This window comes from Megalobrama amblycephala, linkage group LG17 (assembly GCF_018812025.1).
Source record: "Megalobrama amblycephala isolate DHTTF-2021 linkage group LG17, ASM1881202v1, whole genome shotgun sequence".
NCBI classification, from domain to species: domain Eukaryota; kingdom Metazoa; phylum Chordata; class Actinopteri; order Cypriniformes; family Xenocyprididae; genus Megalobrama; species Megalobrama amblycephala.
Genome location: NC_063060.1, coordinates 24,492,850 through 24,516,288, shown reverse-complemented (window position 1 = coordinate 24,516,288; position 23,439 = coordinate 24,492,850). Strand labels below are relative to the sequence as shown.

At 35.1% G+C, this 23,439-nt stretch overlaps 2 protein-coding genes across 3 annotated transcripts; one reads left to right on the top strand and one right to left on the bottom strand.

The window, feature by feature from the left end:
* Positions 1-761: 761 nt before the first annotated feature.
* cmpk (cytidylate kinase) lies at positions 762-9,222 on the top strand. Of its 2 annotated transcripts, none has more exons than XM_048163794.1 (6): positions 762-1,043; positions 4,342-4,488; positions 5,078-5,230; positions 5,426-5,502; positions 6,903-6,999; positions 8,107-9,222. In XM_048163794.1, the coding sequence occupies exons 1-6, from the start codon at positions 900-902 to the stop codon at positions 8,146-8,148; spliced, it is 660 nt and encodes a 219-aa protein (XP_048019751.1). In that variant the 5' UTR covers positions 762-899; the 3' UTR covers positions 8,149-9,222. The 2 variants fall into 2 exon arrangements, with proteins under 2 accessions (XP_048019751.1, XP_048019752.1); XM_048163795.1 differs by having other exon boundaries at positions 790-1,057.
* Positions 9,223-13,534: 4,312 nt separating this feature from the next.
* On the bottom strand, positions 13,535-22,086 carry bcl6ab (BCL6A transcription repressor b). The gene is made up of 9 exons (XM_048163817.1): positions 21,323-22,086; positions 19,660-19,829; positions 19,341-19,562; positions 17,752-18,453; positions 17,577-17,665; positions 16,418-16,576; positions 16,199-16,329; positions 15,977-16,114; positions 13,535-14,283 (listed from the first exon to the last, which is right to left on the bottom strand). Exons 1-9 carry the CDS (start codon positions 21,515-21,517, stop codon positions 14,140-14,142), a joined length of 1,950 nt encoding a protein of 649 aa, XP_048019774.1. The 5' UTR covers positions 21,518-22,086; the 3' UTR covers positions 13,535-14,139.
* Positions 22,087-23,439: the final 1,353 nt, after the last annotated feature.

Below are 23,439 nucleotides of genomic sequence, written 5' to 3'. Positions count from 1 at the left end.
TAAGTATAAATAGTGCAAGTAGTGTGTTCACATTGAAAATCCCAAAATGAAAAAGTACACTTTAAATACCCAGATGATGCACTAAATTAACAGAAAAAACTAAATGTGGAATATTAGACACTTCATGCACTCAACTGTCGCAGCTTTAATTACGTAGCAGTGGGGAAGGGGCTGTCAGACTTCGATGTTAAATGACAAAATAACCTTATACAATTCACGCACTACATGGATGAGTACATAGTGCATAAGTACATAGTGTATAAGCGCATAGTGTATATTGCGTCGTTTGGGACGCAACTCCAGAGACTATACGGTGATGGAACTGGAAGTCCTAAAATGCTAACTCGCTTCCGGGTTTTGCCTACAAAAACACGTCATCCCTGAGGTACTTTTAATAACATTTTATTTAATAACATTACATTCTCTAATGTCTAGACAACCTTTTTCTTAGAAAAGGCAGAAAAAGTGGATGACCAAGTGTAGCAGTTGGTCTCTTTATTGCGCTATAATGAGGATTAGCGATACGCGAATATTTTCTGGAAAAAGGCCAAACCCCGGGAATTATTATCATTTTAATAAGCAACTTTAAAAGAATCAAAACAAACACGGTTTCGCTAATGATAAGCAGACATGGCAACACGGGTGCTGATGCTGGTGCGCGAACCCTAGGCAAAGGAGGGGTGCGCGTTCTAGAGAGCGTTCAGAGCTATGGGCGTTGTTTAAGTGACGTCTGTGACTCATCTGCTCTCTGATTGGTCGGACACGTGTACGGCGGAAGTGGAATCTGCCCGGCGCACTTCCTTGACACGCATCAACCGGTCATTGAGCCAGCTCTGTATCCGACTCTCAGGGGTCGATGGTCATTCATTGAGTGCAACTATCGCTTATCTGGACGGTTTATGATTGTGGGCTTGCTGCACAGGCTGTCGGAGAAGCTCCCACACGTTGTGCATAGGATTAGTGTGATGATGAAGCCGCAGGTTGTGTTTGTTTTGGGCGGGCCTGGCGCGGGGAAAGGGACACAATGCGCGAGAATCGTGGAGGTAAGAGAGATGCAGTAAGTCATTTATCATATTAACTGATAATAACTATTTAAGCGCTGTATTGAAGGAAACTAGCCTTAGGGAGCTTGTAGCATTTTAATGGGTTCAGGTTTGCTGCATCTTACATGGATTGTTCATTTCCGCATTTGGTCACATTAACAGTGTCAGTCATGATAGCAAAATTAGATAGATAGATAGATAGATAGATAGATAGATAGATAGATAGATAGATAGATTTTTAATAATATAATTAATAATAGAGTTTTAATAATTCCCTGGAGTCTCTCCAGATTCATATATCCTGGTTATGAACAGGACCTCTGTTCAAAGAGGTCCCACCCTGCTATCTTTGCAGAGCAGTGTTCAGCTGTCATGATTTGGCACCAGCACTGGGTAGAAGGGCATGTGCTGCTCACATAAATGAAACGTAAAGCTGATATGACTGTAAATGATTTGTTATTCTACTGTGTGTGTGCATATGTACAGTTGAGCTCAAAAGTGTGTTGGATGTTCATGAGTCCCTTGTTTGTCCTGTGCTGTTAAACTGAGCTCTGTTCTTCAGAAAAATCCTCCATGTCCTGCAAATTCTTTGATTTTCCAGCATCTTCTGCATATTTGAACCCTTTGCAACAATGACTGTATGATTTTGAGATCCATCTTTTCACACTGAGGACAACTGAGGGACTCAAACACAACTATTAAAAAAGCTGCAAACAATCACTGATGCTTCAGAAGGGAACACAATGCATTAAGAGTCAGGGAGATCATATTTTTTCATTTAGTACTGCCCTTCAGAAGCTACAAAAGATACTTGCACTATACTTGGGGTCTAATGCTATTTCATGCATTCTGACTTATTTACACTGTTAAAGAGTTGCATTCTCATGCTAAACATGGCCAAAGTTTCAAAACACGAGTTGGACGTATCACGGAGTATTTCTGTGCCAAATATACTACTGGTTGTGGACATGTTTAGCTGAATTTTTTCGAGTATTGCCTTTATCACGTAATAAAGGGCATAATTCCTTGTATGGGCACTTCTCCCTGATAAGTGTGCACACACATATCACTCAGAGCAAGAGCACGCTCATCAATGTGATTCGTTCGGGATACGGAAGCCGAGAGATTTTTCAGCAATGGCTGTGTCCCAGTTCAGGGGCTGCCCCCATTTGAAGGCTGCATACATTATCGAGGCAGTCTCATTTAAGAAAAATAACCATTAGATTGCAATGTAAGAAAGAAATTATGTATTTTACACCTCACAATGAATATCAGTCAATTTTATTACAGTTACTTTTCTTAAATATGTGATAGTCTAAATGTTAATGTGCAGTTGACAAACTATACATCATTAAAAAGATCTAAGACTCAAGCTTCACATTTTGACTCTTAAAATCTTATATTAACCGTAATTTCTTAATATGCTTAAAAGCATGCACATTTGGAGAAACATTGATGGATTCTCATGTTTATATAAATTTTCTATACAGAGGAGTAATAATTATTCAATATTTATTGTCATCACTGTGAACGCTGGATGCTGTGTTTTCAATTCATACTTGCAGCCGGAGGGCGCTCTGTGCACCTTTAGTCCACAAATATCTCAGTAAAAGAAGAGACATCTCATGTGACATTCTAGGAACTAACAGGCTTCCAGAGATCGCTTTAACACACAGATAAACACTTTTGAAGACAATAAATGCACGATTGAGATGATGTATACATGTATTGCCTCAGAATTTGCGTCTGAATAGCGCTCACTCCGTGGGCGTGGCCGCATTAGCGGATAATGAGCTGAATCATGGGCGTCTGACGTGTCTCTTTTCATACAGATTACATAAACACAGAATTTTTGGTTTTGATTTGACTTACACGATTTAAAACCTGACATTTCAAGATTTCTTTAGACATAAGTCTAATTTTTTTGTGATTAGTATTCACTAAGTTACACTTCATTTTCTGAGAACTATCAGATTGGACTTCGTTCAGAGGGAGACGAGAGATCACGCATCATGTTAGTATTCTTTATTTTACAAAAAGCACAACATTTTGTTTTTACACAAATAAAAGAAGATATTCCACAGATTTAAATGGTGTATAACTCTTAATTGTATGTGCAACATTGACAGAGTATTTTCAGTCTCTTTCACACTGGTAAGAAAAAAATCGAGGTGGTCACGCCGGCGATACCTCACACTCCAGAGTGTTAAAATGTAATAAATGTATATATTTTTTTATTCTGGCATGGTTTTATAACATCATATATCAACATAGTGCAAAATGATATTAAAATTATGTGTAGAAGTCGTTGCTTTGTTATAAGAAAGAATTTTCGGAAAAATTATTTTATTGATATCATTTGGAGTAACCAATATAAAGAGACCATTCTGGATCAAGTCATGTGTTCAATATCATGTGACAGGATGTGACATTATTCAGACACCTGCAAAGGACCACATGCTCATGAAGCAAAGTAACTAACTCTCTTAACTATTTGAGCAAGAGAAAACATGAATTTTTCAAATACGCATGTCCCGAAACATCAGGTCATTTGGTTCAACCGCTATAAAATATGGAAAATGTTGTAATGTTTTAAAAACTTGTACTAAACATAAAATGTTTGATTGTCCTTTTGCTAGCTAGCTCGATTTCAGCCTTTAGTATTGTTTGAAAATATCGTCATTCGGTATAACCTAAAGTGTCATTTGGTAAAACTGAAATTTTGGTTAAACTGAATGAATTTTTTGGTGACGAATTTTGTTCATCTTGTTAAAAATGACAAAAGCAGTATTAATTGATTATAAAAACCACATAATCATATTGTTAACACTTAAAACTTCAAAATTAATTATATCTCCATGTTATTTTACACTTTAATAACCTTATTTGTCAATGACCCAATAATTTTAAGACAGTACCAAAAAAAAAAAAAAAAAAATACTATTTTCATGCTCCTTTTTATTTTGTTAAAATGATTAACATTTTTGCATATTCTGCAAGGATTATGTAAACTTTTGAGCTCAACTGTGCATGTATATATGTATACAGCAGTTTCATCCAGTGTTTCTGCCTTTTATCAAGAAAAGAATGATTGTTAAGTTAATGTTCACTTAGCCCATATACACACACACACACACACACACACACCATTTTTTCTCTCTCCATTCATATAGATGACAGCTGTCATTATCCATTATAAAAAGCTTATAATCTTATGGGTTGCGTTAACTATAATGTGCTGCATTGAAGTTCCTAATGTGTGATGTTTTTGTTTAACCCGCCTCTCTTCTGCACTCAGAACTACAGTTACACTCACCTGTCTGCTGGAGACCTCCTGAGAGAGGAGCGCAGCCGCAAGGGCTCTGAGTTTGGTCAGCTCATTGACAGCTACATCAAAGAGGGCAAGATAGTTCCTGTTGAAATCACCATCAACTTGCTGAAAAAGGTGGTTGCTGGTTACGCTTGCCTGTCCTGTTTTACAAGCCCATACAGTCCAATTAGGGAGGTTGTAGAAGAGAGCCGGAATATTAGCAGTTGACATTTTCAAAAAGACTGAGAAATATTACTGAGCGTGATCTTGATAACAAATGTGTGCAGTTTCACTATCAGTGGAGGAGAGTTCAAAGAGCGGTTCATAATAGACATAAATGCACAGGCTTGTCTCATAAATAGGCATAAATCATAACTCTGACGATACTATTACAAAACAGCCAAGCCTTTTTATAGCAAAGTTCTAATTCTGATTCACCTTTTGTGAGTTGAGTTGCAGATTAGACATTCATCTTATTTAAAAATGAATATTTTCAAAAATATATATTTTCAGATAACTCTTTTTCAGTTTTTGGTTATTTTAAGGTATTTTTGTTAGTGTAATTATATGTTTAAGTACTGAGTAATATTAATTAAAAACATGTACTTACTATAGGATTACAGTTAGGTTGCATGTTAATTATGCATAATTTACTGTTATTACTACATGTAACAAGGACACAAATAAAGTGTTGCCCATCTTTTTTAAAACACGTGTTTGGCAGGCAATGGAAGAAACTATGAGAGTTGATGAAAAGAAGTTTCGCTTCCTTATTGATGGTTTTCCACGTAACCAAGACAACCTACAGGGGTGGAACACTGTCATGGATGGGAAGGCAGATGTCAAGTTTGTTCTTTTCTTTGACTGCGGTAATGAGGTGAGTAGCAGCATATGAAAAATTTATTTGTTCTACTATTACAGTTGATTAAAATGGCATCTAATCAGATGATGTATCATTTTGAATTAACTTTGACATGAAATGTCATGGAAAATCTCTTTTATTGATTTTTTTTTTTTTATGAACATCTAAACAAAAACATGGAATGTCATTTCAACTGGTTGTGTATTTCAGGTGTGCATTGACAGATGTTTAGAGCGGGGAAAGAGCAGTGGACGCACTGATGATAACAGAGAAAGTCTAGAGAAGAGGTACTTCCTCTCTATAATGACAACAATAAATATCAGATATATTGGCATACATGCATTTATTGTACAAGTATAAAGTGACCTCAGAAATTAGTATTGTGTTTGGAAAATGTGGCAGTCTCTATAGTTATATTGGGAATATATGGAAATGGAATGACTAAAAGTCTATTTTTACATAGGGCTGTCAAAATAACGCATTAATTTCGATTAATTAATCTGAGAAAAAATAACGCGTTAAAAAAATAACGCAGATTAATCCATTCCGTATTGACCTTTGAACCTGGAGCTCTCTCTGTCTTCAAAGTAAGCACCGTCTTTGCACTCTCTCTACCTCACACATAATAATCTAAGTCAACTGACACAATGCTAAAAGTTCGTAAGACCGAATCCATGTTTCACGAGGCGCATTCGGAGAATGTTTTTTCCTGAATAACCGCTGGGTGTGAATAGCGCTCAAAAGAACGTCACCTCATCTCCTCTGACAGGCGCCCTGCACGTGCAGCTGACATAAACCACACTTTCAGTAAACAAAAAGAAAATCCTATCCAGTGGTGAAGTGTTTTCTGTGTTGACAAATCTTTTGCGACGTCCTAATATTCGCACGCAACGCGTCAACGTCCGCTAATGTCCAATTCACGACCTAATGACTCATTTGAACAGATTCATTTTAATGAACTGATCTGTCCACACGGTCTATAATGAATCATTTACTCGAACAACTCTGGAATGAGAACATAAGTGTGCTTACCCCATTTAGTAAGAGTGGTTAGTAAAATTAGCCTTAATAATCCACAATATTTTCAGGTTTTTTAAATGACAATGTGTAGTAAATTAGGCCTACCTATAAAATCAGTTAGTTTAGACTGGAGTGAGGTGAAACCAGAACAAAGCAAGTTGTTGTTAGCTAGGTGCATTCAATATGTAATGGTAGAAAATTATATTATTAGTTAATATAACTTCTAAATGCTGCTTTTTAATACTTTTCAGGTTTAGCAAAAAAGCATTTTCTCTTACAAAGCTATAAAATCACTTTTTTTTTTTTTTTTTGCAAAGAGGGCAAGAAAGAATTACAGTGAGAGTGACGGATACTTTATTGTCAGTATCGGGCTTGCAGATCACGTGGGTAGGGCACTTTTTACTGTTTGTGTGGATGACCATGTCTGTCACCACCGAAGACCATTTTTTACCCAGGAAAAACCCTGCATTAATTCATTTGAATTTAAATATTTAATACTTTCACAGCAAAAATTATGTATGCGATTAATTTAGATTAATTAATCACAGAGTATGTAATTAATTAGATTAAAATTTTTAATCGATTGACAGCCCTATTTTTACAGCCACTTTGGGTTGCACTTTTCAATTGCCTTAACTTTTCTTAAGAATTCTTGTTTAATTGTCAGGATCCAGACGTACCTCCAGTCCACACGGCCCATTATAGAGCAGTACGAGAAGCAAGGGAAGGTGCGCACCATTGATGCCTCCCGGTCGGTGGATGAGGTATGATTTTTATTTTTTTATTTTTGAGCCTGAATTTTTTGCATTAAAAGGTAAATCAAATACAAGTTATTTTATTATTCTTTATTAATTGATAAAAGGCATTAAATGCAAAAAATATTAAGGTCACAAGGAAAATTGTTATAGGCGTACTCGCAATCCATAGACACCAAGATCATGATTTTGTAACAAACCTTTTAAAAGTTATGAGCTAAATAGAGGCATATCAAATTTCATTTCAGTAGATCAAAGTATGACAAAGATACCGCCTCATTCAGTTTTGGATCAACATCGTTAAATTTAAATCATTGTAACTTGTAAAAATAAAAAAATCTGTTTAGTGATTTGTTTGTCTCAGGTCAGTGATCTTATGAGGCAATTTTGGTCAGAAATGGACAAAAGAAGAAGTAGCAAAAAAGCAAAATGCATTACATTTCACAATGGTGACTGTTGTAATGTCCGGACTCTAAATGTTAGACACTGCTTGTGATCAGCATGAGAGTAATCTGTAATCAGTTTTGTGTCTTTAGCAAAGTTCTCATATACTCTCATTGCGGATGAATAATATTAAAGTGCCCCTATTGTGCTATTTTAAAGGTTCCTAATTTTGTTTGAGGTCTCCCACAATAGGTTTACATGTGTCCAATGTCAAAAAACACAATTTTCTCATAATATACATTGCATATATATATACACTACAGTGTTTGATGGTTAAAGTAGACACTGTTTGTGGGCAGCCAATGAAGACCATAGGCTGGCGTTATGCAAATTTGTTACATTGTTACGTAGGTATGTGACAGGAAGTGAGACTGGAACTCGTTTTGGCAGTTCAGAATCGATTCTTTCTTTTAGGAAACAAAAACTGTATTTGTCGTTTACTTTGATCTTTAAAACTTGCAGACCTTTTACATTCAAAAACGTATTTTTTTTTTTTTAAGCATAATAGGGGCACTTTAATATAGAAGCCAAAAAATATGATAGGGGCTTCACCCCTAAATAACACTGCTGTGTACTGTGCCAATGTGCTGTAGATGTAGATTACATTGAAATAATATACATCCTTCCATCCGTTTGGGTTTCATTTTGCTTCCTTTTTAACTTTTCTTTCAGGTGTTTGCAGATGTGAAGAACATTCTGGATAAAGAAGGCTAAACATGTCTAGTGCAAAAATCCAAATTCTTGAAAATTAAGGTGTCTGTTTATTGATGTCGGCAGTGCTATGCTTTCTTCATGTATCGATATATACATTTTTACTCATTCTCCAGTAAAATAGGGTTTTTAGATGTGAGAGGGTGTGTACTTATATCTGTGTTTGTAAGTTTGAAAGGAAAACACTTTGTTGTTGAGCAAACAATACATATTTACTCAATATTACACTAAAGATGAGCAATATTTCAGTAGAGAATCCAGCAAGCTCGAACAATAACGTTCAGGGCACTTCTATAGGAACACAACACGCATTTGCTCTTAACTTGAAGATTATCTTGCTTATCATATGTGAGAGATATGCTTAGAAACGTCTACAATTCAGTGTATAACACACAATTAGAAATAAGCCAAGACTAGGTTATAAAATGCTTCTGCACTTAACTATTTCATTCTCCAAGCAAATGAGCGATTATAAATGACCAACAGGAAGTACGAGTATTTTAGTAGATTTCAAGACCTGTTTGTGTTATATTTGGTGACTTTTTTTCTCATTGTTTTGTATAGTAATCTGCAGCAGGTTCTGAGAACCTATTGCTGGCTACTTAAGAATAGAGAACTCAGTTTTAGCTGTACATTTTTCTTTTATCATATTGTGGCTGCTGTATTCCAAACACATGCCATCTTTGCTCAGGCAGTAGATTTTAAGGGGAATGTGTGTTCGTGTTTTTATTTGATTGTCTCAGCGTCTTTGGGGTCGTTCATGAATAAACTGAATTTGTCATATTGATGTGACGGTTCAATCTGTGTTTAGATTGTGGCCGTAAATAATATGAAACAGTATATGAAGTATCAAGGATGACAGAACCCACTGAAGAAAAATAAATGTTCTGATTTTGAATATCTTCAGACTCTTCCAGTCGAATGCTTAATTTGAATTTTGTATGATTCTTACCTCAATATTTCAAAATTCTGCGCTACAAGGGAAGGACAAAAGGCTTCACATAGCAGGAACGATTATATGGATCATTCAAATTTTTGTTCACATGAAATAAATTGAAAATGTAAAAAAAGAAAAAATGAACCAGCATTGGTGTCTCTGTCAAAAATAGCATTTTTTTGGGTTACACTTTATTTAAAGGTGTCTGTGTTACAGTGTAATTACACATATAAGTACTGAGTAATAATAATTAACTACATGTACTTACTATAGGGTTAGGGGTTGGTTAAGGGTTAATTTCATGTAATTATGCATAACTTATAGTTATTACTACAGTAAATACATGTAACATTTAACAATGACACAGTAAAATAAAGTGTTACCCATTTTTTTTTTTTATCTGGAAATTGCCATTTGTGGGTTTTTCAATGAGTAATTCTTAAAGGTACACTATATTTGTTAAAAATAAACAAAATTCAAATAATGAGTCAAAACATGTTTTTGTCTTACCCTGATGCACTATGGCAACTAGCCTATAATAAGTGAAATTAAGTACATGGGTTACTCACCATGTCTCGTTATATCTGTAAATAGAGAAAAGTTGCTTTGGCTTCTTTGATATGTGTTTTGTGTGGAAGTGGCATAGGTTAGTTGTCACAATGAAAGCGAAAGGTTGACATGGAGCAGCTACATCTCAAACCTCCTGGGAATCACCCATTTAATAAAATAAATGCTGAACAGAGGATAGTCTGCTGGCAAAAAGAGAACATGCCAGAACTCGTAATAAAACAAGAATCAACATTGGCTTGGCTTTTCAGAGATGGCGAGAACTGAGGGATTTGAAATGTTGTAAAAGCGACATGTTTTTATTACTCAACAGGTGAGTAAGGTATTTTATTGAACAGATAGATTGCTATATGTAGCTCTCTAACAGAGTTCATTGTAAAGCATCATCTATATTGTGAAGGGTCTTATACATCCGCACAGTCACGCAGAGCCGAAGCACAACAAAAACAATGTTCTTTTGCAAAATGCATGCAGTTTTGTTTTTTAACCTCTAGAGGGACATAGTGTACCTTTAGACTATTGCAACCTAGCAACTGATATTTTGCATTAATAACCCTCTACATTGCATTAATAAGTTCTACATTATTTCAACCTTGTCGCAATACATTTGTAATTCGTAACGTTGTAATACTTTTATTATAAACGTACACTACTATTTAAATGTCTGAGATCAGTGGTTTTTTTTTAAAGAAATAAAATCCTAAAAAAAGTTTTCAACATTGATAATAATAATAATAATAATAATAAAATGTTTCTTGAGCAGCAAATCAGCATATATTAGAATGATGCTGGAAATTCCCATCACACACTGTAAAAAATTAAAGTTGAGATAACTTAAAAGTGTAAGGCAACCAGCTGATTTTTGAGTTTCCTCAACTTTGTGTATAACAAGTTCAATTTACAATTAAAGCTGCAAGCAGCAATGAAAGGGCCCTAGCACCCAGGGCCACCACCACCTGATGGCCTTAGGAAAACAGTTAATAGTAGGCGACATGCATGTAAGCGAGTAAATACAGGAGAATTATGGCAGTGTCATTTTGACGTGCCACACTTCCTGTTGCCAACAGGTGGCACTTTGACTATTACACAATATTGCCCTGTAGATGACTTCAGGCTAGGACTGTTATCAAACATGTTAAGTTTGGAGCAGATCAGACATTGTACATCAGACAATGATATTACGCAGCGCCTCTCACAAATGTCTCCATGGTTGCAAGGCACGCTCCCTGTGCAAGCAGGGGGTCACAGCCGCTGCGTAATATCATTGCGCCTGCTGCACTCATGGTACGGCAGCAAAGTTCCTTGATTATTACGTCGGATGAGAGTATAGTTCCTAGCCATATCGGCTTAGAAAATCGCAACTTTTCATTTTCCGTCAGTCTTAGTACATGATGTAACTACAGAAGAGTCAAGTTTTAAATAGGAAAAATATCGAAACTCTTTGGTCATTTTTGAGCGAGATGCTATTGGTCCCATCAGATTCAATGAACTATGCTAAGCTATGCTAAAAGTGGTACCGCCAGACCCGGAGATCGGCTGAATGAATTCGAAATAGATTGTTCCTTTGATTGAAATTTTGTAGGGGGCGCTATCGAGCCATTTTGCCACACCTAATTCTGAAACCCATATCAGATGTAAATTTTCAACACTTCTAATGTGTGCAAAGTTTCATGAGTTTTCGAGTATGTTTAGGCCCTCAAAAATGCAATTCATTTTGAATAAGAAGAATAATTGACTGAGCAATTACAATAGGGTTGAGAAAACTCAAAAATCTCCTGCAGTTAGTTGCCTTAAACTTTTAAGTTTTCACAACTTTTGATTTTTTACAGTGCAGGAATAAATTACATTGTAAAAAAATATTAGATAAAATGTTTCTTTTAAGTTAAAGTAATGTTTCACAATATTATGAAGAGTTTTCTTTTAAAAATGTATCATTATGCATTTTTTTTGTATTAAGTTAATATAAGCGTGGGTGTGTATGAATACTAATAACTATTTGTCTTTAAAAAACTAGTTTACATTACATAAAGTTGAACAGAAAGTGAGGGACTGCATTTTCTCAGAAAATATATAGTGAAAACAACAGTAAAATCACTTTGGAATCATTTTAATTTGAATTAAAGGTAAATTAATTTGACTCTATATACCTCTTTAAACTGTGATGTATATAAATAAGGCTGATATTCTAATAAATAAATTAAAAAATAGGATTAGTTTTATTTTAAAAGTTCATTTGGATTGCACACAAAATCATTCCTCTCAAGCACACACAATTTTCTGAGAATGACCTTAGAGCTATAGAGCTATTTCTGTTCTACTGTTGTTAATCACAGATTATTTTCACTTACTTTCAGTAATCAACAGTAAGCAGTCAATAAACACTTTAAACAGGATACTACCAATTTGTGAATTGGTCTTTATTCATACAATTATAATACAAAAGATAAAAACATCTATGATTCTTAACTACAAAAGCATTTTCAACTCATTGTTTGACTATTGTTCACATTCAGCAAAGGAAAATAATGGAGTAATAGTCATAGTTCCTGCCCTTTATATGAAGTGAAAGTATAAAGCTGTAAAACCGAAGCAAATAAAGCCTTTCTAGAATAATCCATGCCTGTGAAAGAACCTCTCATGTTCGAGCACAACAATAGTGGCCTTTTGGACAAAGCTACGTTCATACACAAATTGTTTTTCATTTGTAGAAGGACTAGGTGAGCTTGATAAGAGCCTTATAATAGTAACCTCAGTTCTTTTGTAGGCGAATGCATCAGCGTGACACTTCCACCATCTAGTGTATAAACAATGTGGAAATACTATGCATGATTAGGTTCTATCATTTTTGGACATGTAATGTATGTAACACTAATATGCCTGACATTTAACATGATCATTCATGTGTCTTTATTCAACATCAAGATTTTAGGTCAAAATGTATACATTTGTTGATAGAAGAGTGTATATTTATGCCATGTTAATCACCTTTTCACTTTACAATAAGGTTCCATTAAAGTTTGTTAATGCATTAACTAAACGCGTCAAAATGTAATAGATTTATTACAGTATTTATTAAGCTTTGTTAGCGTTAGTTAATAAAAATGCAACTGTTCATTGTTAGTTTATGTTAGTTCAAGTCCATTAAATAATATTAACAGATATAACTTTTGATTTTAATAATTAGCAAATGCTGAAATTCAGATTTAACTAAGATTAATAAATGCTCTCAAAGTATATTTGATTGTTAGTTTATGAAGTTAACTAATGTCAACAAATAGAACCTTATTATAAAGTGTTATTGCATTTTAAAAGCCCAAATCGTCTATGTATAATAATAATAATAATAATAATAATAATAAAAACTGGTACTCATCTGTGGTATTTTGCGCTCTAAGCGATTCTAAGCGGAGTAACTTCCTGTTGACGTTCGAAGTGTTGTCAAACAAAACCACAGAGGCTAGCTAGACCCTCCCTCCTCCTCCTCCTCCTCCTCCCCCTCCCCTCCGTGCTTCCTGAAACAGTCATGAACGCGCATTTAAAATGTAAGTAGCTTGCGTATTGACGCTGCTTGTCGGTTATTGGCTGGAGCATGTTTATTATGTTAAGTGGTCCAGGCTGCACCAGTTTGTTTTTATTGCAGTTTTCGGAGCTTGTGGCGACTACAGAGACCGCGTTTTTTTTACAGTGTGTTCAGGGGACAGGCAGCTAGCGGATAGTGAGGAGATGTTTGCGGTATGTGACAAAAATTGGGCCTTAAAAACGCGTCAAATCGCTTAGACCGCCTTTAATTAATATTTAGACTTATAATATCAAACATGTGTCTATATGTACTGTATGTAAGAATCTTAAATATGTGGGAAAAATACAAACTGAACTTCACACTCATTTGTTTGGTATCAAATATTTAATTGCAAGGACATTTGGCCCTCTAGTACCAAAAACAACTGTACAAACACATGTAAATACAATACAATTGTCAGACAGAGCAGGGCTTCTTTAAATGTACCACATTGGTAAAACGTTTACACTGCAATTGTACCAATCTTCCCCTTGTATATTATATACAGTGCATAGTTTGCCTGGAGAGGGAGTGAAATAGCATTCTAAAAAAATAAATAGAGATAAAATTATGTTCAAATATCTAATCTTACACTAAGAATTTGCAGTCTGTATTGACAAGAACTTAAGTACAATGCTTGGAAGTCTGTGTTTATATTATTATTAAAATCTTAACAAACCACCATGATACCTGGCTGAAATCATGAAGGGTGAACCAGAATGTGCTGGTGCACTAGGCCTTCATATTTCAGATAAAAAAAGTAACATCACCATATGAGTAAACACCGGCATGGGCGTCACAATGATCCATGCGGGCATCTGTATTTCCTGATGGCTTTTCGTGTGGCAGTACCAGTAAATGATCATGTCTCCTTCACCATATCTTTACTTGAAAAGGTTTTTGTTGAGTCTCTGAACAGCTTAAGGTTTTTTCAAGAGGTCACGAGGGAGCTGACAGGCAGGTCTGTTCTGCTTTTGCGGTACTGGACCTTGGTGTTGGTGACCGCACCATGCTTCTGCCGCAGATGCAGACGCAGCTGACTCTTGTGACGGAAGTGCAGGTCACAATTCTCACACTGAAATCAGAAACCAGGACGATTTCACATGAAATGCTTCTTCGGGTTAATCATTCAATACTGACATGTTGAAGAAATTAGTGGTTGACCAATATATCGCCTCGGCATATTTTAATCATCGGCATCAGCCATGAAGTATGGAAGCCCATTTCCACCACATAGACATACTGTTATAATTATGAGATAAAAAGTCAAAATTTTGAAATACTCATAGGATGAAAAATCTAAATTCTGACTCATAATTACATAAAAGCTTAAAATTATGACATACTATATCAAAATTGACATGCAAGTCATATTTCTGAGATGAAAAGTGAAAATTCTGACTTAATATTTTTTACTTTTTTCGTAACTTACTGAAATTATGAGATTAATTTACTAAAACACAAACCAAAATTATGAGATCAAATGTCAACACTGACAAAGTCATAATTGTTACTATTTCATAATTTCTACTATATAATCTCATAATTATGATTTAGTATGTCAGAATTATAACTTTTTAAGTCAGATTTTCCACTTTTCACAATTTCAACTTTTTATTTTGTAATTACGACTTGGTATGTCATAATTTTGATTTACCAAAGCATATTTTTTTTCTTATGTGGCAGAAATGGGCTTCCATAGTTAAAGGGTTAGTTCACCCAAAAATTAAAATTCAGTCATTTATTACTCACCCTCATATTGTTCCACACCCGTAAGACATTCGTTCATCTTCGGAACACAAATTAAGATATTTTTGATGAAATCTGATGGCTCAGTGAGGCCTTTATTGCCAGCAAGACAATTAACACTTTCAATGCCCAGAAAGCTACTAAAGACATATTTAAAGCAGTTCATGTGACTACAGTGGTTCAACCTTAATGTTATGAAGCGACGAGAATATTTTTTGTAAAAAACAAAACAAAATAATGACTTTTCAACAATATCTAGTGATGGCCGATTTCAAAACACTGCTTCATGAAACTTCGAAGCCTTACAAATCTTTTGTTTCAAATCAGTGGTTCGGAGTGTTTATCAAACGGCCAAAGTCACGCCCCCAGTGGTGAAATTTGAAATTTCAAAACACTTACTGAAATCACGTGACTTTGGCAGTTTGATACATGCTCTGAACCACTGATTCAAAATAAAAGATTCGGAAAGCTTCGAAAGCTTCATTTGGACTTGTGTTTTGAAATTGGCCATCACCAGATATTGTTGAATAAAGTCGTTATTTTGTTTTTTTTGGCGCACAAAAAGTATTCTCGTCGCTTCATAACATTAAGGTTGAACCACTGTAGTCACATGAACTGCTTTAAATACGTCTTTAGTAGCTTTCTGGGCATCTGAAATAAAGGCCTCACTGAGCCATCAGATTTCATCAAAAATATCTTAATTTGTGTTATGAAGATGAACGAAGGACTTACGGGTGTGGAACAACATGAGGGTGAGTAATTAATGACAGAATTTTCATTTTTGGGTGAACTAGCCCTTTAAGTGTTTTTTGACAGCTAAGTGTCGGACTTTTATTTTGACAGCACTAAGTATGCAACACCTTAGATATTATGTCTAAAATATTAGACACTGCGACATCTATGAACTGTTTAAAAGTATGCTATAAAATACAACATTTCAAACTGCGCTGCTATGTCATATACACAGTGTACTGTTTATCAAATTTGAAATGTGAAGTTGATGATGAGAAAGTGCTCACATGATAAGGCTTCTCGCCTGTGTGTATTCTTAAGTGACTCTTCAGCGTCTGGAGGTGGCGGAAGCGTGTTCCGCAGATGTCACACGGGTATGGTTTCTCTCCAGTGTGGATCAGTACGTGAGCCCTTAGGTGAGCCACCTGGGAAACCAGAAAGTAGAAGATAAAGCACCTCAGATGTACACGGTCACTGTAAAGAAACATGGTCTGGGCGTTTGTTTTTACCTGGACAAAGCGAGAGCCGCAGGTTTCACATTTGTATGGTTTTTCTCCTGAGTGGATCCGTGAATGTGTCTTCAGATTGGCAGGCCTGTTGAACTGAGCTCCACATACATTGCAGCGGTACGGTTTCTCTCCTGTAATTATAAACCATTTGGAACATGAAAAACTGCAACACACAAATTTGAAAGAGCATCACTGAAGAATATATTTTTGTTTGTTTACCTGTGTGGACGGACTTGTGGCTAGCTAGGTTTCCTTTATAGCGGAACATGGCTTGGCAGCGGTCACATTTGTATGGTTTTCCGTCCTGCAGCCACTGAGGCTTTTCTGCATCAGATTCACTCTTGGACTCGCACTCGTTGCAGTAGAGTCTGTCCCTCTCTGCCAAGACAATCAAAACAGTTATTAGGCTTTGTTCACACCGCACACATTTCAGATCTTTAGCACTGAGAGTCCATACTGTAAGTGATGAAATCAGATCTGTTTGTTCAGACTGTGTCTTCAGTATCCAATATATATGATAGTAATGATATAGGCATCAATAAGATGCCAAAAAACGTTTATCCACAACCATTAAAGAGATAGTTCACCCAAAAATGAAAATTCTGTCATCATTTACTCCCTCTCATGTTGTTTCAAACCTGCATAAATTTAAGGGAGTAAATGATAACAGAATTTTCATTTTTGGGTGAACTATCTCTTTAAGAATAGCAGACATTGTGGAAAAAAAAGTTGGCTATAGTAATGGCAGTACTGCTTTATTTTTTAAATGAATGCACATGCTGCTAAATATTATTAACTATTAAAACATTTAAATATTTTAATATTGAAATGGGTATTATATTAATGCATATTATTAACTATTGTAATATTAAATAGGTATAACATATGTGTTTATGTGTGTATATATATATATATATATATATATATATATATATATGTATATATATATATATATATATATATATATAAAATAAAAATATTATAAAATTTTATCATTAACTACTAAAATATTTAAATATTTCTATAAACATTTCATATTACATAAAAAAACTAAAATAATAATAATTAGGTAACATATTACATTAAATATACAATGTACTACCTATTCCTAAATATTAATAAATATGTTAGTTATTATTATAGTTATTATCTTCCCCAAAAAAATGGGTCACAGAAGAAGATGGGGGCCAGAGTAAAATCTAACATTCTGACCTTAAAAAAAACAAAAACAAAAACAAAATCCACCCTAGATGATGAAAAAAAAGTTAATCTGACCATTCTGCTCCCAAAATATGACTGACATATGCTCCCAAAATATCAATCTCTTTTGAGCAGATTTCAACCCATGTATTTCAAGATTTGAAAAAAGTGTATTCACCTGATCTTGTGGGTCCCATGCTGCTCTCCTCTGTCAAAGAGTTAGGAAGTGAGCCACGCTCTTCTTTTTTGATGCAATCATCTGCAGATCTAAAAAAAACATGAGACCAATGTTTACAAATACTGTGTCAGAAGCTAATGCTTACATTGGCATCCAAGAGTTTCGCTACACTGACCTGCTATCCATAATGAGCTGCCCTCTGCCTTCATTGCTCTTGTTGGTGGATTCTGAAACTATGTGGGATGGAGTTAGTGAACTGTTGTCAGTCGCTCCATCTGTGGAGTTCAGCACAATGAACTTGTACTTCTTCCAGTTGTGGACCTTTGGGTGACTGATGGAGCTGGGAGGAGACGCCGCCCCTCGACTGCAGCTGCTGGACTCTGCGGGTGAGTTGGGTTGGCAGTCTGATCTAAGAGGGCTCTCGGGACCACTGGTGTGACACGGTTCAGTGTTCTCCACCTCTGAATGCACATTCGCAGCCTTCCGGTCTCCCTCGGCTCGAGCTGAACGAAAGAGCACAGATGGACGTTTCCTCTCTTCTCTGGATTCCGTGGCTCCCGCGTTAGTCATCATCCTAGCCGAGTCTCCGCTGTCTGGCAGGGAGTGCTGTTGACGGGCTATTACGCCGGTCTTGGGGATCTGCCAAAGGGGGTTTGCGGTGTTGGAGGTCTCCAGCGGGAGCGGCAGATGTCTGTAGAAGCGAGTCGGGCTTTCGGTGGAAGTGCTGACTGCATAGTGCAGGTTGGGAGGACCGTAAGTGCTAAAGTTAACACTGGATTGGCTGTTCAGGGCATCTCTAAGGATGAAGGGAGCTTCTGAAGATAAACAGCCGTGATTAACCAGCATCTCTGCTCTGGTCTGCTTCACACACAAGCCCCTTTGAGAAAACCAATAGATTTTGAGTAAGTGATAAAAAAGTGAGTCCGAGATAAAGAATCTTGTTTAAAACATATGTGTCAAGTTCTGTAATATTTGTATTTGTGTTGGTTTCAACACAATTTAATTTTGCAAAACTTTTATACCATTTTCAACAAAAGTTCAATTTGTACAAATCTTAAAATGGCAAAAATCTATCTATCTATCTTTCGTATTTAACTATTATTTAAGTATTTAAATACATATATGATAAAGTATATATATAAACAAGTATTGAGTAAGTGTTATTAATATTATTAATGTTTTGCCATGCAAAAAGTCATATTATCTGATATTTTAAGAGTCTGCAAGGGTCTTCTCTATGATATTATTGTCATATTTTATGTTTTATTTCTGCACTTTTTGCAAACATGATTTTGTCAGACAAAGGTTTTTCATATATTAATAAACAGTAAAGCAGATTTGTTTTTTTCTAAGAAATAATAAATGATAAGGCCAATCTACCTAATGAATTTTCTCATTCTTTATAATGAGGCTTTTTAATTAGGTTTTTTTTTTTTCATTCTTTTTAATAGGACCTTTCCTTGACTCATTTTATTGTTCTATTTTATTATCTTATTTCTATAATGTGATTTCATCTTTTGGTCTGAATTTAATTTTATTATCTTATTTCTATTTAATATATTATCTTATACCCCCCCCCCCCAAAAAAAAATCATAATTAATTTAATTTATAAATTAAAAACATGTTCATAACACATGAAGTGAATTGCTTTTTTAATTTAAATGAGCGTTATACCATTGGTCCAGTTACAAATCACATGCCTTTGAACAAACTATCTTCTCTAGTCTGCGCTTGAATGTTTTTGTGCCGTTCTAAGCACTCACCTGGAGTCTATGAACCTCTGGCATGTGTCCATCACATGGTCCATCTGTAAGTATGTGGCTGTGTTGAGGGTGGCTATAATGAAGTTATCTTTAAGAGTGAGGCAAGACGTATACATGAACTCCAGCAGTATGGCGAAGCCATCGGGGTCCACCTTTGGATCTAAACTTATGAAGCTCAAGTTGCTCTTATGAGTGTCTGCAAACATGGAGTAGAAGAGGCCGCTGGGAAAAGAAAAGATGGAATACAGATGTCATTAACTCTGCATGTCATATATTTGTGATTTAAAATCTTGCAAAATGCAAAAATCATAGCACTTACCTGCATGCCATCAGAACTGTCTTGTGGGCTTGAAATTGCTGCCCACCGACCATAATGGTGACATCAGTCAGGATGTTTCTGTTGCGTAGGCGGTTGAAGTTGAACAGCACATCACCGGCATGGCGAGTGAATTTAACGCAGCCGTCTGCTGCACTCGACATATTGTTCACCTGCACGGAAATAGTTAAAAATATAGTGAAACATTTGCAAAAAAACAAACAACTAAATCACACCATAAAATTTTTAAAATTTGAATGCAATAATGTTATATCTAAAGTTATACAATAGGATCTTCATGTCAAAAATGAAGACATGCAAGTTTAGTCAGATGAACACTAGATGTCCACAAAGATACAGTGTTGCAAACTGTAAATATGACCAACTGTTACATTGGGACTAAATATTTTGTATTAAATATACTTTGTGAAATATATAATATTTCGTGATTGTGTCACTGTAGTCATCATTTCCTTTGAGTTAGTTTATTTGATTTGATTTTGGTTAGTTCTTTAGTGAAAAACTCTCCCGAATCTACAATATTCATATTTTCATATTTACTAAACACATTTGACTTGAGAGACCAATGGCAAAGTGTGCAGACAAAACCTAGTGAGCTGCCTACCTAGACAGCATCTTTGGGCATCACAGGGGCGAACAATTTTAAACAGCATTATTTACGCTTATATATCACTGGATCTCCATTTTACATTAAACAGCATTTTACATAATTTTCTTAAATTCTGCATCATCTGAAAAACTAGCATTACCTTACATAAGGACAAACATCACTATATAGTGAGCACATTATGCTATATGATTTAAGACACCAGCATGATGCAAGCACGAAGCTGTTCCCCTCAGTGACACTTGTTGAATAGCGAAGGTGCATGCTGGTATAGCAAACCTCGTGGTATATTGACGTATTAAGTATTATGACGGTTTACAAATAAATGTCACATGAGTCGACTCTACTGTTACAGGTGTTTGGTGTAAAAACGAGCGTTTCGGTTTGATACTTACGTTGCAGTGAAATACAGTAGCCTACACATAAATAATCTAATTATTAATGTGCTTGAATCCTGACGCAGTCGTAACACAACATAAAATATGTTCGCATGCTGGACATTACATTAAATGTACATGACATTTTCCATTAAATGAATCACTTTGAGAGTTCACCAGCAAAATCACATGCGCACGGGCGAATGACAAATTCAGAGAAAACCTATAAAACTAAATGTAAAAATACAGTGATATTTGACATCATTTAACATGTATATGATCTATACGCGTCTACTGTTTTTATGACCACCCAGGCTGTCTATTCTAGGTAATAAACTTAGTTTCCCTTTCCACCCATATAAAGTTGCGTAAACCTGTCTTTTATACAATCTGAGAGAGCTTCCTAAATCTAACGTTACTTAACATCTCTCAATCTAATGCAACTCTATACAACAGAGTGAAACTGACATATGAGACGAATAAGATTAGTTATTCACGCAATTAGGCCAACAAAAGTCGAGTTGCGTAATTAACACGACACATCTAAATACAAGAAAGTAGTCTGCTTTAAAACAAAATAAAAATTAACTACAGAAACAACTCGTTTCTCTAGAGCGTCTCATGTTTAGTCTAGGCTTATTGCTAGATAGAAGAAAATCACCTGGTGTATTTTTCTTGGAAGTGTCCAGCGAAGACAGTTCTTGGAAGAACTCTTCTGAGAAGACGCAGCTCGCAATTCTCGGAATTTTACCAGTGGACTCAACCACTGACACACAAGAGGGGGGATCCGGACCTTTCGGGCTTCACGCTTCTGTAGTGCTAGATAATTGCTCATCAAAAATATCATAAAAATCATTTTAAATGCTTTAAATCTATCAGGTGTGCTTTGTTTTATTGCTTTTAGCAGCTTTAGTTAGTAACGTTGTTGGAGTAATTACAATCCGCTTCTCTGTATGTAGTGGATTGCTCCAGAGACGCGGTCATAATGTACGTCACTCTCCCCACCCTTTCACTGCTGTACAGATTCCGCAGAAATGATTCCTCGTGATATGATATGACCCCTCCATTAATGTGTTTATTATGTCATTGATTCAGTGAAGCCTGTAGTCGTCATTAAAAGCTACATTTTAGCCTCAAGTTAAATCACTTAGGCTAACACAAAGATGAACAACAAGCAATCTATTTTTGTCTGTCCGAGAATATGCTGACAAGTTCATCATGATGTCAAATGTGTAACAGGCAATAAGGCTGACATTAGCTATTTGTTTTTCTCAAATTCAATACCACAATATTATTATTTTTATTATTATTATTATTTTACATTTTTATGTTTATAGCCTATATATTAGGGTATGTTTATATATTTATGCTATTTTTACTAACTGTAAATTGATGGATTTATAGACAGTAAATAAAACAATAAAACAGCTATTTCATTTTTTTTCTGTAAATAGTAAAGTCCTGTAATAGGGCTGTGACACACAAATGTATATTAACAAATTAATGTATATATTTAAGAGAAATATGTTATTTATGTACAAAATATTTTTATTTATATATAATATAAATTATATAAAAATATAAATAAATATATATACTTGTAAATATTTCTCAAATATATGCATGAATGTGTTTGTATTTATATATTCATAATAATTACACACAGTACACCCCCATATATTAGGCAAACTCAAACTTTTATTTTGTATGGGATTAATTGCGATTAATAAATTGACAGCCCTAGTATTTAATCTTGGAATTGTATTTCATTTGCATATTTCATAATGGGTTGAAATATTTCTTCCAAATCAATGAGTTTGTTTTACATTGTAATTTGTAATTTATAATAGATAAAAAAACCTGAAACTTTTCTTTGACCCCTTGTATTATTTGAACATCTGTAGATAAATGAATAAAAATGAAAGATGAACCTGTTGAATAAATACTTCTCACAAAGAGAACAATTACAATTATTTTCAGGGAGTAATATACAAATTTACTATAATTTACAGACGAAACATTGTGTAATATTATGCATTTTGATACATTAAGCAGGTGTTATTTCTAAATTTTCATTTTTGAATGAACTTTCCCTTTAATATAACCCCCCTTTTCTAACTGCTCTCTAAAGTAACATCACAAGATCTGGGAGGTCACAGATTGATTACAGCATAGAATTAAGATGGCAACAATCTCTCTCTCTCTCTCTCTCTCTCTCTCACACACACACACACACACACACACACACACACACACACACACATTCCATAGGCGTAATGGTTTTTATACTGTACAAACTGTACATTCTATCCCCCTGCACTACCCCTAGCCCTAAACCTACCCAACACAGAAAACATTCTGCATTTTTGCATTTTTAATAAAACATTGTTTAGTATGTTTTAAAGCTATTTTAAATATGAGGACTCAGGAAATGTCCTCATATTTCATGTTTACGTTGTAATACCAGTGTAATACCCATGTCATTATACAAATTTGTGTCCTCATAAATCACAAAAACACAAACACACACACACACACACACACACACACACACACACACACACACACACACACACACACACACACACACACACACACACACACACACACACACACACACACACTTAAGCTCATGACTGCTTCAGCAGTGTAACTTAACACTCAACAAAGCAGCTATTCAGGACCATAACGCAGAGCACACAGCTCTCAACACTATTTATACATCAGTCCCAAAGAGGTACTGGAAACATTCACATAGGTTGTACAGAACAAACTCTC